Raw genomic sequence first — 16898 nt, 5'->3', positions numbered from 1 at the left:
GGGCACTCTGACCTGCCCGGCGGATAACCAATCGCATGCCGCCACTCAGCGATCGACCGGAACGCCGACCAATCACGTGCAGAAAGCCTCCACTCAGCCAATGGAGTGGGGGCGGGGGGGGGAAGTGGGTTTGAGGAAATTAAGTTCTGCCCCCCGAATGAGCTGCGCAGCCTCCGGCCGGAGGGCGGAGACAACGAGTCGGTTAGTGATGGCTGTGTGGGGGCAGAGTGGCTAAGGCTGTGAAGGGTTAATTCCCGGGGAGTAGGTTCTTGGGCTTCCCGGGGAGAAGGAAGGGGGTTTGGGGGAGGATGGGGAGCTATCATAGGTGCTGGAACTAGGGGTGTGGGGGTGCTGTAGCATTTCCTGACTTGAATTGGTTTCCATCCTATACAGGGTTTACGGTTTGGTTCAGTGGCTCTTAGCTCCCCTGCTATACAAATTGTTCCAGCACCCATGGGAGCTATGGGGGTGGGAATGGTGGTGAAGTGCAGGGGGATGGGGAGCTGTGGGTGGGGTGGGAATGGTGGTGGAATACAGAGGAATGGGGAGCTGTGGGAGGTTGGATAGGATGGGTGAGCTATGGGGGGTGGGAATGGTGGTGAAGTACAGAGGAATGGGGAGTTGTGGGTGTGGGATTGGATGGGGGGCTATGAGGGTGGGAATGGTGGTGAAGTAGAGAGGGATAGGAATAGTTGAGTCTAGGGGCCTCATAGGTGAATGCTGTTAAAATAGTCCCTGAAGTGAACTCTGTGTGTATGTATGGTCTATAAAGCATCCTGGGGTCCTTAGGGATGAATGCTTCATTCTGTTCAAATGCTTTCAAACAGGATTGTATACTGCAGCTCACAGATGCCAACCATGTCTTTTTATTGTAAACTTCCCATGGTGCTGTTGTTTGGTGAGGAATCGCTGGCCACACTGAAGCATGGTAGCAGCTGCTACCATGTTTGAAAATAATTATCCATGATAATACCTAGAAATTATATAGTACTTTTCATCCATAGACCCTTAATATTTATAAAGAAGGGTGACACTTTACAGATGGGGAAGGGTAGGACTGTTGGAGAAAGGAATAGTGACTTGCCCAACTCTACAGAGAACAAAGGTCTCCAAGTTTCTAGTCCAGTGAACTGTCCACTAGACCCTTCTGTCTGGTTGTCAAGCACAGTTCTGTAGTATTAAAAAGGAGCAATGCTTGGTAACCATTACAATTTGGGTTCTCTAACTTTTTTTTGTAAAGTTGGATCATGTTTCATGTATTCACCTTCCCTCCTATTCAAAATCATGCAGACCTCTTTCCCTTCCGTTTGCAGTTATATCTCTGTCAATTACAGAAATTGCTTACACTCAACATTAGAAAGTATAATGTATTTGTAGCTACATTTTAATGTGGTTTAAAAGACGTAAAAAAGATGTGACCAGCCAGTTCTGAGGACCGCTAACAAGTGCCCAATAGATTACAGTTTGGGAACCCCAGCCAATCTGACCTGGGGAAAAATTCCTTTCTGACTCCATATGGCGACCTGAGCATGGTGTCTGTCAGCTAGCACAGTTTGGACAGGGCTTAGTATTACCATTTGGAATCCATTTTCATCTCTCTACCTTGGGTACTAGTTTTCTTTTACTCCTGGTCATTGCTTCTTGGAGAGAAGCAAATAATATGCAGTATGATTGCTCTCTATAAATACATCAGAGGAATAAAAACTCCTCTCCCTCTCTGGTAATTCAAACTAAGTGTCAAAGTGAACATAAGAACAAATGGCTATAAACTGGCCACCAACAAGGTTAGGCTTGAAATTAGACAAAAAACCATCAGAGGAGTGAAGTTCTGGAACAGCCTTCCTAGTGGGGGAAAAAACCTAACTGGTTTCAAGACTGAGCTTGATAAGTTTATGGAGGGGATGGTATGATGGGACTGACTAAGATGGCAAGTGGCCCAATGGCGACTGCCAGTAGCAAAAATCTGCAACTGCTGGAGATGAGACACTAGATGGGGAGGACTTGGAGTTGGTACAGAGAATTCTTTTCCAGGTATCTGCCTGGTGGGTCTTGCCTGCATGCTCAGGGTCTAACTGATTGCCATATTTGGGGTCAGAAAGGAATTTTTCCCCAGGTCAGATTGGCTAGGTTTTTTCCACCTTCCTCTGCACTAAGGGGCATGGATCACTTGCAGGTTTAAACTAATGTAAATGGTGAATTCTCTGTAACTTGAAGTCTTTAATCCATGATTTGAGGACTTCAGTAACTCAGCTGGAGGTTAGGGGTCTATTTCAGGAGTGGGTGAGGTTCTGAGGCCTGCAATGTGCAAGAGGTCAGACTAGATGATCACGATGGTCCCTTCTGACCTTGAAGTCTATTTGAGTGGGAAGGTGGTCAGCTGAATCCAGTGGGACCCATCTATTACCTGCTTAAATAACGCAGTCTGTTTTGCTCTGTGGGATCCTCTAGCTCACGTGTACATTAGTTGCCATTAGGAAATTTGGAACTTTAAACATACCTGGTTACCCCTTCCTGATTCATAGAAAGTTAAATCTCATTATTAGGATAGATATAGGTAGACCAGCGGAAGGGGAGGTAGAAAGGAATCATCATACATATTTACAGCATTGCACAGTTGGAGAGGTGCACTTCTTGCAAGAGGGAATATGGTACCAACCTCGATATGGAGCACTAGATCAGTAGTTCTCAAACTTTTGTACTGGTGACCCCTTTCACATAGCAAGCCTCTGAGTGCAACCCTCCTTATAAATTAAAAACACTTTTTAATATATTTAACACCATTATAAATGCTGGAGGAAAAGCAGGGTTTGGAGTGGAGGCCGGAAGCTCGCAACCCCCTCTGTAATAACCTTGTGACCCCCTGAGGGGTCCCAACCCCCAGTTTGAGAACCCCTGCACTAGATATATTGGCCAGTTCATTAGGCAATGCACTGGACTAAGTTCAGCCAGTGGTTTGAATAGCTATTTCAGATCCTATATTCCAGATTGTCATTAGGTATGCCTCTAGAGTTTCGTTTGGTTTCTGCAAAAAGGATTTATGAGGGAAATAATAAGGTTCACAAACTTTCTGAAACTGAGGATCCCGTTGTCTAATATTTTGGGGTAAGCAGTTGCAGACCTTGTGTCAAATCTAATTGTATAGATAAATATAAAATGTACATGTAAATTTTGGGGGGGGAAACCAGAAAAAAAAGATTTAAAAAAAAGTCTTGATTTACTAGCATGGTACCAGAGTATGGGTTTGCACTAGTGATTACAGTGCAAGACTGGGGTCTAGGGATACAATTTTTGACAAATGATAAATTTGTTCTTCGATACACATGTACCCTAGGTATTTTAAGTACTCATACAAAATTAAGAAACTTCATTGATCTCTTAATACTGTAGCTTATTGACTCAATTTTATAGACATTTTGTTGTACATTTTGAAAGTTGGAAAGAGACTGAATGATAAAGTTGACCAACATGGACTCTAGGGATCCCTTCTTGCAGTCCTAACATAGGCAAATCTCCAATGGCTTTTCATTTTCCGAAGTAGTAAAACTAAAATGTGGCACGCTGTAACATGGAATTCAGTCGTCCTCTATTAGCAAGGATTATAAATATCAATTGTACTTAATCAATAAGTAATTATAAGTATTTTTCTTTTTTTATAATTAGAAGAAGAGGAGACATTCACAATTTGGAAAATGAAGTTTGTTTTAGGAATTCATCCTAATGCCCTGGCATATTCCATGACCACACTAGGCGCTGGAATGATGAACAGTATCTTTAATTTCTACTATGTTAAGGTTTTCTTAAACCAATACAAGATTTCAGAAACAGCATTTCATCAAGCACAGGTATAGTACATTGGAACATGGATTTTCATATTGTTGTGCACAGTGTTTGTATAATAATAATGAAATAATTCTGCTTCATTGATGAATCAATTATTGACATACTGCAAATATAATTAAATATGTGATCCTTAATAAATTATAGGTACATTCAAAGTTTATTAATAGTTTTTAGATTTAAAAAAAAATCCATTGTTGGAAGTATGTTTGTTACTCTGACAAACTTCAAAATAAAGTTTTTCTTTACCAATTTTATGTCCCTGTTCAGCAAAGATTTATACATGTGTTAAATTGTTGTTTAAAGTTAAATATGGCCATGATCCTGAAAACCCTTACTTATGTGAGCAACCTTATGCATGTATTAGTCCCAATGAATTAAAAGGGTCTACTCATGTTCTCAAAGTTACTTATATGCACAAGGGTTTGCAAGATGAAGGGCCATGTGTGTACGTCTTTGCAGGACTGGGCCTTTAAGGCCAGATTTTTAAAGGTATATAGGCAGCTAACAATGCAGGTAGGCACTCAGTAGGATTTTCAAATGCACCTAAATGCCTAACACCCACTTTTGAAAATCCTACTACGTGCCAGTAGGTATCTTAAAGCACCTAAGTACTTTTAAAAATATGGCCTTAGTCCATTTCCATTTGGAAAGCTTTCCTCTTTTGTTTTCCAAGTAGAATTGTACATTAAACAAATATGACATGGTGTACTTCATTGTTTGCGCATCAATATCCTCTGTTAGTAGAGATTTAGAAATAGTTTAATTTAGATGACTGTACATACAAATATACTTAACGTTTGTTTGTGAGTGTACAACATACAAAATACGTTTAACCTTTCCATCATATAGGTCAGCACTTTTGTTATTCCAGATGTTATGTATGTCTTGATGAATCCTACAGAAAAATATCACTAATGAGAAATTCTGTATTTTTCTTCTCAGGTAGTTTTTATGATCTGGAATGCCATTAATGATCCTCTCTTTGGGTATATTCAAGACAACTCCAAAGTCCCATGCTGCTCAAGACGTCAGTTTTCAATTTTATATGGAGCACCATTGTATGGTTTAGCTTTTCTCCTTCCCTGGTTTCCTTGGAAACATTATCAGGAAGGTGACTGGCTTAATGGTCTTCACCTTATTGTTGCTTTATGTGCTTTTGATGGCTTGCTTACATTTGTGTTGCTAGCACAATGTGCGCTCTTTGCAGAGATTTCAACGAGACATGAAAGTAGACTTCAGCTTATTAAATATAACCAAGTGGCAACATTAGTTGGATCAACCAGCATTCTTTTTTGTGGTCTAATATCAGATAATATGGAAAATTTTGCCTATTTTCAAACCTTTACTGTTTTGGTTGCGGCACTAGCAACTGCTTGTATGTGCTACACTGGCATATATAGCACTAGTCAGTATGAACAGAGAGAAACTCCCGTGGAGAACACTAGCTTAGAAAATAATGATAAAGCTCTCTCCTGGTCCTCTATAATTTCATTGACCAAACAGATAATGACACAGAAAAACTTTATACTTTTTGTGACCATGAACTTCTTTCAAGTCTTCCACCTAGCCTTCTGCAACAATTTCATGATGATCTTTGCGGATAATCTCATCCCTAAGGATGTCCTTTCCTCTTTTATAAGAAGCATCATGTATGGGGCTGGCTTTATTTGTCCTCAGGTATGCAACAATGCTTTTAAACTTTTATTTAAAAGGAAAATGCAGCTTACTTTTGTGCTAGTTCTCAGTAATTAAAGTATCTGTTTACACTGCTTGGACAAAATACTGTATCTGGCAGAAACCTTTTATTAGTCTGAGGAACAAATCTTGTGCACCAACATTATAAAAAGAACTTTAGTCTCATCTGTCTAGTCTAGCCAAACAGGCAGCATAGGGTAGCAGAGAGGAGGGTAGGCAGATAAAATAACAGTCAACAAGAAGAGAAAGTAAATGTTTTTGTGTTTCAGGGGCTTAACAATTTAGAATAAGAGAAGGAAAATAGGCTCAGTATCAGGAAAAAATATCCTAAAAGTGAAATGTATTGAAGAACTTGGTGTTAATTTTCCTTATTTTAATGTGTCTGGATGGTGAGGGAATCCCCATTGCTTTCAGACATTTAAAACTAGATGGGACAGAACTCTGGAAAATAAATGTTAGGTATAACCCCCCCTCCCCCAAATGAACATTCTCTGCATCATCATGGGAATTGATGAAGGGGCTAGATGATCTAACAAAGCAAGGTCTGTCAACTCACCTGCATTTGAGGGAGTGACGCCTTCTAATTCATTTTGTCATTCATTCATCATCTGCATGTAGAACAGTGGTTCTCAACTGTGGTCCACCGCTTGTTCAGGGAAAGACCCTGGCGCGCCGGGCCGGTTTGTTTACCTGCCGTGTCCGCAGGTTTGGCCGATCGCGGCTCCAGGCCAATGGGGGCTGCAGGGGGCTGCAGAAAGCAGTGTGGGCTGAGGGACGTGCTGGCTGCCCTTACCGCAGCCTCCATTGGCCTGGAGTGGGGAACCGTGGCCAGTGGGAGCCGCGATTGGCTGAACCTGTGGACACGGCAGGTAAACAAACTGGCCTGGCATGCCAGGGGCTTTCCCTGAACAAGCGGCGGACCAGAGTTGAGAACCACTGATGTAGAAGGTGAGCAAGATCTCATCCCAAGAGAACCAAATATGGTTTGCACTGGAAGGGAAAGAGGAACAAAAGGATTAGATGTGGACAGCAATGGGAGAGGAGTGAGAGAAAAAATATGCAAAAAGATGCCCCACAGAGAAGACAAGTGTACTTGTTTTTAGATGAATAAATAAAATCTTCCTGCTCATGTCCCCCTAAAAACTTGCATAAAGCTGATCTTCAAAAACTTTCCATAGATTTACTTTAAACGTTTATGGTTTGATTTTCTCAAATAGTGAGCATCTGCAGACTATATACAGATGTTTTGAGTGCCTAGCACTTCTGAAAATCAGGCCATTCATTCTTAATGTGAACAACTTGTGTTCTTTTTAATAAATAAATTAATACATATAAAAGGAGACATGGAAAAGTAGTAATTTAATGCACAGCTAGGAATTTGTTATAGTTTAAGTTTCTGCTGACATACAGCAATTAAATACAACTAATATATTTTCTTTGCTGCAGAACTTATAAATATCTGCCATTAGAACTCCCTGCCCCTCCAGAGATTTTACAGGTCTCTTCTATAACTCAAAAAAACACCTAGGTAATAAACTTCTTTATTGTAAGTAAGTAAGATAGGAATATATCTGACAGAAACTACAGAAATTAGGACAGCCTCAATAACTTTACACTCAATATATACTAATCACTGCTGATCAAATCAACATGACAGTCTAAAATGAACAATCTTTCAGAAAACACATTTCTCTCTGCTTCCCGAAGATTCATTATCTAGAAGGCCACTGAACTGTATAAAGTTTGCTGTGACCTTATTTTTCTTGGGTTTTGTCCCTTCAAATTCAAGATATAACAAGAGAATTCTCCGACAGCAGTGTCCTGAAGTTCACTTACTGTAAAGCATCCAGCCTACATAAAAGAAAGCTGCTTTGTGGATTATGCTTGTCTGGCCTTTACAAAGCTAGATCATGGTTTCTATTAAGGGATGGCAGTTGGTGTGTGGGATAGGACGCATATCCTGAATATGCCCTGGTGTTGCAATCAAAGGACTTAAAAATTGAAGCCTAAAGCATCAACTGATTCAATATTTTTCTTGGAAATACAGGGCTTTTATTGAAAGACTCCAACAAAGTTTCTGAAGCACTAGAGCTTGATGCTCCCATGGCATGTTGATTTTTCTTAATATGATGAAATGAGGTCCATTTCATTAAATTAACATGCATTACACATCTGTTACTATATCTAAATATGAATACATTTTCACAAAGTGTCAGATAATAGATAATTTTTTTAACATATAGTTCCAGTCAGATTTGTACTTCTTTGTATTACAGCCACTTGTGTCAATTCCCTGCTTAACCTGCTCATTACTCTGCATGGTACTCAGTTTTGTAAGAAGAAAGCTTGAATTACCTCATAATATTTGCCACAATCTTTTTTAAGATTCATTCTATTCATGTGTGGAGCATTCAAAAATGTGTTTGCCTTTTGTTTCTTTGTGCTGAATCTTCAACCCACTCTGTGTCTAACAATGAGGATTGATGCTGTTTAAAGTGATTAAATATGGGAAGAAAACTGCAAGGGGAGTGCTTTCCTTTTGTGAAATGCTTATTGAGTTTGAAATCATTAATCTTGGTGGCTAATTAGTATTGAAGGAAAGAGAGCATTGTTATCTTGTAACTCATGGAAGGAGCTCAAATCTCACAGTGATGCGAACCATATACCTGGGTATATAGTGTGTCATTATATTAGAAAAATAAAAGGCACTATGTACATTCAAAATGTCATCCATTTGAAAATGGAAAGTGAGGGATGGAAGAGAAAAGAAGAGTTTAATTTTTGTGCATTAAAGCTTGTTATCACTAACTTTTTAGTGCATTTTCAGTATTAAATCTTAATCTTAAAACACTATTACTTTGATTATATGTTAGAGCATAATAGAGATCATGAAATCATGTTGTAAGACTGAAACTCCAATTGTCTTTAAGGTATGCCTCAATCTGTTGTTTTTATTTGCTAACTTCCTCTTGTAACAAAAATATATATATATATAGTTTAAGATATTTAATTGTTTATTTGGAGTGTCCAGAAAATAAACAACTATTTCTCAAAAGCAAGGAGGACAAGATAAGAAGACAAATGTAATTTCACAATAGGCAAATGTGGGTGAAACAACATCTTAAATATTTTAACCAAAAATAAGTTCAATAAAAAGTTTGTTACCATAAAGTGAGGATGATAATCCTGAGGAGCTGTGAATCAGGAAACATCATGGGGAAAAATTCTAGTGTATGTTTCTACTGATCTTAAAAATTCTATATACAAATTATGGAGTGTTTTAACCATTCTTTTTGCTGTGGGCCTAACTCTAAACTATCCTTTATCATAACTTTTTGCAAAAACAGCATTCTGTGTTTTATTAAAATGCAATTACCATATCATCAGAAAAGTGACTCTGTAAAATGACATTGTGGAATTTTGTATTTATTCCCTCACAGTACAGGTGAGAGTTGCCAAGTTTTTCAGTCCCACTTCTTTACTGTGAGCTATGTTCTTTCTACCTCTTATGTCATTAGTAATAAAGATTTTGCTTCTAGAATTTAGTTGACAGTTTTGCTAATGTATGAAAGAATGGAATCCAGCTGTACTGGGTTTGCTTTTTAATAGTGATAGACTTTTCCTTAAAGGTGTATCTGTGCTTGATTTTCACCCCTGAGTCTCAGTTTCTTACCTCAGGACATAGGGAACTCCCCAAGCTTTTAAAGGGTTTGGCATGTAGCAGTAGTATCTTTCTTTGCTGGTACTATTCAGGTTACTTAGGGGCTCAACATCTAAAGGTCAGTTTTGGTCTAAATTGTTTCTGTGGGCTTCATGACTAAACATTTTTCGGATGTTTTTATTTTAAAGTGTTTTAATTAATTCAGACTTTTGTGACATAATGCATGTGTGGATTTCTAGTGCCCGAATATGAAAATATTGAAGGATAATTTTCAATACTGAATTTATGGATTTGATTCTCTTCTTTAGATTCACATAGACCTTTTGCTCAACATTTTCAAACTATAACTTGCTTTAGATTTAAAAGTTAGCACAATCCTGTGACTAAAACATCAGTGTTCTGTAGAAAAACAACGTTTTTATAAATTAACTTTTCCAGGTTGTGAATTGGTTTTCTTCATTCTTTTTATTAGCGTATGCAGTCAAAAGTGAATTACTGGATGTGACACATCCAAAAAGCTGATATTTTATTGTTGCTAGCACTTTGTGTAGATTGTTGCATGTTGAAATCTGGAAACTTGAAATGGAACTATGAGTACTGTGCATTCAGTATCTACCTTTCCCAATACCTTTTTCTACAACAGAAGCAAAACTAGTAATCTGTTACAATAGGATTTCCCAATGAAACTGTTTTATCAATTACAAAAGTGACACTGAGTAATAGTGGTAGTAGAAGTTTACCATATATGTCCATTGATATCAGAGCCATTGTGATGTTAATGAAAAATTACAGCTTTAAAAGATTTCAGAGTGGTAGCCATGTTAGTCTGTATCAGCAAAAAGAACGAGGAGTACTTGTGGCACCTTAGAGACTAACAAATTTATTTGGGCGTAAGTTTTCGTGGGCTAAAGCCCACTTCATCAGATGCATGCAGTGGAAAATGCAGTAGGAAGATATACAGACTAACAAATTTATTTATCTTCCTACTGTATTTTCCACTGCATGCATCTGATGAAGTGGGCTTTAGCCCATGAAAGCTTATGCCCAAATAAATTTGTTAGTCTCTAAGGTTCCACAAGCTTTAAAAGAAAACCACACATTTTGTTCAGTCCAGTAGTCTAAGTTCAAATGGTAAGAAACACTTTTCACTATGAACACACTGCAAAATAAACTGCATAAGGGATATCAGACATTATGCTCTATGGTATGAGCTGGTTGCTATCTGAAGTGGGAAGCAATATTTACCCCAATGTAGAGTAGTGCACAGACTGATTCTGGGTGAAGGGAGAGCAGTCTTCTCTGAAGCATCTGTTTTAAAACAGAGATAGGACCATCCCACTGGTCCTATCATCTTTTCTGTTTGTGCAGTTCCTATGTTCTTAATTTGTGAGCGCATTTGAAAATGTTACTGATTCAGATTTCCCCTTTCAGAAAATATGCATGTTTGCTAATTAGTAGAAGTACTGTGTAGCAGTAAACCATTTATAGCATCCAAAACTCTGTTTTCTTAAAAGAAGTGCTGAAGTACTGTATTAAGTATATACTTAATATGTATCTATTATCTTTTCAGTGCCTTGTGCTTCTCAGTCATACTTTGCTGAAGAAGTTTGGATATTACAGGATCATCTTGTTTTCCTTTTACTTAGAAGGAATAGCTGCCGCTGTCATGTTTGTTCTAGGACCAGAACACTACTACCTGCTGGCTGTTTATCTCACAACAAACATGTAAGTAAATATATACCTTCAAGGATACTATTTTTTTAAAAAAATTAACAGCTTGCTACGCCTTGTGAATGGAGTCTGTTAGGTCTCTTGGTTTTTACACTCTTTTTGTCATACCCTTGTGGTAGCTTGAAGAATTTCCTACTATAAGTTTTGCTCTTTTCCTTTTGTTCTGTTTCATGGGTCTGAAAAGGAGCTGCAATTAAAATGGCAACTCTTGTTTAAGAGTATTTCAACTTTTAGTTACTGCTTCTATTTTCTTTTTAAAATTAACAATCTAATATATACAATAATTAGAGTTTGCAGCATTGTCTCCAGCCACATCAGTTTTAACGTTGGTCAAATGCAGGTTCCATTGACACAGACTTTCCCGTTTACCCAAACAGCAGTTTCCCACCACTTCTTCAAGTAGTGTCCCTATTGGTGTTCCCACTGTAGGTGTATCTGAGTCCCTGTGCCTCAGATTGGAGATTTTAGGCAGCAGTGTCTGTTTGGCTCACACGTGCTCTCCCTGTCTCGAGGCTATCTAGCGCTGCGCGGACGAACTGCACTCAGTTCCTTCTCAACCGCCTTTGGCCTGAAACTGAGTACTAGCAGAGTGCAAGAGAAATTCAGTTCTAAACTTTATTTTAGTTTACAGAGTAGCTAGTAGAGTTTCTGTTATTTAGATTCATACTATTCCTTTTCCCTTTTCTTTTAATATTGAAAAACTAAAGATTTTAGATCCCTCCACCCCACAAAAATGCTGGCAATTCAAGTCACTGTTGGCTAAACAACATTAAATTTGTTTTCTTTGGTACTGCTATAGCATGAAACCTCAAGGTTATTTCACAGAACAGGTAGATCAGTGAGGTGTGGAAAACCCTCAAAAGGAAATCCTTCATTAAACATTTTTAAAAACAGCCTTCTCAATTAGAATAGGATGGTGTTAATTTCATGGTCTTCCCTTCCTACCTTGCCTGTCCTCTTTGCATATATTTTCTTTCTTTCTCTCTCTCCTCCCCTTCCCCCCCACCCACCCACAGCCCCAATCCCTCCAGGATTTCAGTCATGGGCTATTGTAACTAAGAACTATGTGACAACTGAATTACATTATCCAGTAATATATTTTCCTCATTTCAAGTATTCAAGTTTCCTTAGGAAAAAAATCTCTCAAGATATGTGAAGGTTATTTAGCCCCAAAAGGACTTTTGTAATTTGAACCTAATTTTACCAAAACTTAGCAATACATGCAAATCTATCATCCTGTTTATTGTTTCATTTGGTTCTACTGATCATGTGTTAAATATATATGTTTACCTTTTATCATTCTAATTCTGTCACTTGTTTTAAGCTTGTTTCCTATCTTTCCCTTCCAGTCCTCTGCATGTCCTTTTTCAGATTTCTGGAGGAGAATTTTAGTTCTCTCTTCTGAGATGTTCCTTTTCTCCATTCAAGTCAGTTTAAGTTGGTATTAATAACCTCAATAAGTGTCATCTTTCACTTCAATGCCAAGCTACTATCTTGAAATTCCAAAAAGAGTTGAGAAAGTTTTAGGTTTGTATACAGGTTTCTAATTCTTGATTAAAGTAACAGCTCTAATATTTATTTGGAGAACTGATCTTTAAATAGACCTAATAGCCATTTTTAATTTGAAGCAATAATACTGTGTTAATTTACTTGATGAGAGAGTAAAGTGTGTGTGTGTGTGTGTGTGTGTGTGTGTGTGTGTGTGTGTGAGAGAGAGAGAGAGAGAAATACACACACACACACACACACACACACACACACACACACACACACACACACACCCATCCAATACAGTTTTCTTATTGAAAAAAGTATGTTTAATATCTATCAACATTTTGAAATATTTTGTCTTTCTATAGGGTAATTGTTCAAGCGTCATTCAGTTTGTTTAATCTGCCCTTGGCAGATATTGTTGATGCAGACTTAATAAAACACAAACGGAGGTATGTTGATCTTACTACTGCTCACAAAATGTACTGTAGCTAGTGTCATCAAATTCTCTATACCAAAGTTAAGTTTCAAGAACACTCTGAACGTATTAATCTAAAAAGGATTCTTAATTTGGTAAAAAAAAAAAAAAAAAAGTTTTCTATTTTTTTTTAAAATTACAACTATTTTTAAGAAGTTTCACTTTATATTTACTTTTAATATGATAAGTGAATGGGAATTCATTATTACTGTACATTGCTTTAAGTCTTTTGAAATTTTATGTTATTAAATAACTTTTTCCCAGATTATGTCCAAATAAATGCAGAAATTATTGTGACATTCTTTGGCTCCAATCCTGCAAACACTTGCTTTAAGGGCTTAATTTACACACACAAGTAAAGGTAAGCACATGCATAAATGTCTGCAGGATTAGGCCCTGAGTAAATTTAACAAAGGAATGAATTTAAACACTTCCATTGTAAACTCTATTATATTTATAAAAGCCCAGTCCCACAAACATTCACATGGTTAGTCATGTTGATTTCAGTAGAAATACTCCCATGTCTAATATTACTCAGAGGCTTAAGAGTTGGCAGGATACAGCCTTTCTAATATAGAGAAGGTATCTGAATGTTTGAACTATACCACTTAACAAGCAAAATTCCAAGTCTGTGTAGCTGCCGTTCAATTTTTTAAATAAAAATTGATAAAACTTGCTGTGATATGCTGTACTGTGATTCATGTATCTTTTTTGATTTATATCAAAGTGCAATTAACTTCCTGTTGCTCTCACAAATATACTGATTTTTATACCAGTGGGGTTTCTGGTTTCAGTGCTTTTTGAGGGGGAGAAGGGGAATCAGGCTCCCTCTACGGGCAAATCCTGCAAAGACTAGAGCATGTATATTACTTTATACCTGTGAATAGTTCCATTAGCTTCAGTGGGACTATTCCAATGCATAAAATTGAACCTGGGTATAAGTCCTTGCAGGATTGGGGTCAGTGTGTATGTAGACCAAATCTCATAAGTGGTACATTGAATTTTCTTCAGTAACTTGAAGGTGAAGTGGTGTAATTTACAATTTAAAAATATTTTTGATACGACGTTCCCCCAGTCCATATACAAGACTTGAAATTATTCTGAATAACAATCAGATTGCTTTGTTTGAAGAACACTTAATACATGAAGAGCACTTGACTAAATCAGTTTCTAGTACCAAATCACGTCTTTTACAAATATAAGTCTATCCTATTTTTCTCTTTTCCTTGTTAATTGTATGCAGTTGCAACTCTTGAATCACCAGACTATGGGGCTGATCCAAAGCCCATTGAAGTCAATGTGAATCCTTCAGTTAGCTTCAGCGGGTTTTGGATTAGGCCCTTTGACACTGTTCTGTTAGATCCCTGATTCTTTTATTTATGGTCAAGTAAGGTAGTTGTGGGGACCTAAGATAGTATAAAAGGTATGTTTATAGATTTTTTTTTTTTTTTTTTAAAAACTACTTATCTAACTAAAATGTAGTCATTTCATTATGATATCTGGACCATTCACTGACTAGAATGTTGATGGTAATTATGCAGTTATGTATCCTGATGGTTAATATTTGAGTCTGAACAGTACTTAAATAATGAATATAAGTGCTGTAAGTGATGTATATTTATATACTATGTAATATGGATTAATACTTGTCTTGAATATTTCAGATCACCACTTTCCTCCATGGTTTTTGGTACCAATGCTTTATTTACTAAGCCAGCCCAGTCTTTGGCTCCTATGCTTGTGGTTACAATACTAAATCAATTTGGATATGAGAACCTGAATAATAAATTTTCTCAGCCTGATCCAAGGTGAGTTCAAAAGTGAAGTTTTAAGTCACAACAAGTTAAATAATGTTATACAATTATTACAAATTAATATGCAGTTAGCTTGCATCAGATCTGTTGCAACTTTGCTTCAACAAATTTTCAGTTGGTCCTCATCTCACTGATATAAAAATGCTGTCCAAGTAGATATTTAGTCGGAAAAATGTACTTTTTAAAGAGAAGACATGGGAAAATTTGCCACGTGGTGGGTGTGCGTGCATGTGTGGGTGTGTGAAAAATTCATTTCAGTGTATGATTGTTTTTGTCATTCTGTTGTGCAAAATTAAAAAACAGTCAAACCTGTGATGTTCCAACTTTGACTATAACTATTACCAAAACCACAAAAGTGTATTTATTTCATAAATATAGTTACTAGACATATTTAGTACAGTAGGCCTGTGACTAATGTATTTTGTTTTTGAGAGAAACAATACAATTATAGGTTTCAGAGTAACAGCCATGTTAGTCTGTATTCGCAAAAAGAAAAGGAGTACTTGTGGCACCTTAGAGACTAACCAATTTATTTGAGCATAAGCTTTCGTGAGCTACAGCTCACTTCATCGGATGCATACTGTGGAAAGTGTAGAAGATCTTTTATACACACAAAGCATTTTTTCATGCTTTGTGCGTATAAAAGATCTTCTACACTTTCCACAGTATGCATCCGATGAAGTGAGCTGTAGCTCACGAAAGCTTATGCTCAAATAAATTGGTTAGTCTCTAAGGTGCCACAAGTACTCCTTTTCTTTTTGCGAATACAATTATAGGAGGAAGAGGGGTTTGGCTCAACTAGGTAAATCACTTTGGTTAGAGTACAGTTTCCAATTCTTATCTTAATGGCCTTATCTTAGTTACTTCCTAAATTTTGCTTTAATTAAAGAAAATTCTTAAATACATGGAGGACAATCATTTATAAAACCTCCTTGGGGAAGGGCCTTTAAGGAAAAGAGAGTGGAGATGTGGCAGATGTGTCTGGAATCCTCTTCCTGACCCTAATGGACTGTAGAAGAAAGGCATAGAGGTAGGTTTGGAAGGAGGACAAGCTGGGGCCATTCAGAAAAGCAGCGTCAGTAAAGTGAAAAGTACTTAGGGCAGGGGTGGGCAAACTACGGTCCGCGGGCCACATCCGGCCAGCCAGCCAATTTAATCCAGCCCGGGATCTCCTGCTGGGGAGTGGGGTCTCGGGCTTGCCCCACTCCCGTGCTCCAGCTGGGGAGAAGGTTCATGGACCGCTCCACACGTGTGCCACAGCTCCCAGAAGCAGTGGCATGTCCCCCCTCCGGCTCCTCCTATGTGTAGGAGCAGCCAGGGGGCTCCACATGCTGCCTCCAACCCTGGAGCTCCCATTGGCTGGGAACTGCGGCCAATGGGAGCTGTAGGGGCAGCGCAGCATGCAGAGCCACCTGGCCGTACCTCCACTTAGGAGCCAGAGGGAGGACATGCTGCTGCTTCTGGGAGCTGCTTGAGGTAAGCACTGCCCGGAGTCTGCACCCCTGAGTCCCTCCCAGGCCCCAACCCCCTGTCCCAGCCCTGATCCCCCTCCCACCTTCCAAACCCCCTCAATCCTAGCCCAGAGCACCCTCCTGCACCCCAAGTCTCTCATCCCCATCCCCAGCCCCACCCCAAAGGCTACAACCCCAGCCGGAGCCCTCACCACTGACTTAGACAATTCCTGTATCTTTTTGATATATTCTAAGGTGGTCTGGAATGAATGAAGGAAATTATTAGCGAACCAACCCATTCTACTGTGTCTTTACCCTCTCTTGCTTTATGTTCCTCATTAAAACACATGTCTTCCTATAAATCCTAGCCCATCCCTCAGGGAAGTAAACAAAAGTTGTGAACAAAAATAAACAAACTGTGGAACTAAACATCAAAAAAAAATTTTTTTTTGACTCAGGTAGACCCCTGGCATGTAAAAGTTCAGCTTGAACAGTTAGTTTGGTAAAGTGATAGGCAACCAAAAATGGAGTCTTATAATTGGAAGTGTCAAGCAATCTTAATAGTAGGCAGTGCTACCAGTCCAATCTCTAATGATAGAAAATACCTCAGTTTAACACTTGTTGTTCACAGTTCAGAATCTGAATGTATACTATGCAGCAGAATAGGAACATTTTTATCAGGGAATAATCATAACTGATATCCTGTCGTTTTTAAAACACTGATAGGCATACAATCA

The 16898-nt window shown here is 38.2% G+C and overlaps 1 protein-coding gene across 2 annotated transcripts in view; it reads left to right on the top strand.

Annotated features, from left to right (window-relative positions):
• Positions 1-148: 148 nt before the first annotated feature.
• LOC141994857 (transmembrane protein 180-like) overlaps positions 149-16898 on the top strand; it is a 22092-nt gene continuing 5342 nt past the window's right edge. For both annotated transcript variants that reach the window (XM_074965306.1, XM_074965305.1), the window contains exons 1-6: positions 149-201; positions 3661-3842; positions 4783-5517; positions 10767-10921; positions 12787-12870; positions 14561-14704. In XM_074965306.1, the coding sequence (XP_074821407.1) occupies positions 3690-3842; positions 4783-5517; positions 10767-10921; positions 12787-12870; positions 14561-14704 (1271 nt within the window). In that variant the 5' untranslated portion in view covers positions 149-201; positions 3661-3689. The remainder of the gene's footprint in view (positions 202-3660; positions 3843-4782; positions 5518-10766; positions 10922-12786; positions 12871-14560; positions 14705-16898) is intronic.

Source organism: Natator depressus, chromosome 10 (genome assembly GCF_965152275.1).
Source record: "Natator depressus isolate rNatDep1 chromosome 10, rNatDep2.hap1, whole genome shotgun sequence".
In the NCBI taxonomy this organism is placed as follows: domain Eukaryota; kingdom Metazoa; phylum Chordata; order Testudines; family Cheloniidae; genus Natator; species Natator depressus.
The sequence above is the reverse complement of the archived record's forward strand: the minus strand, read 5'-3'. Positions and strand labels throughout refer to the sequence as shown.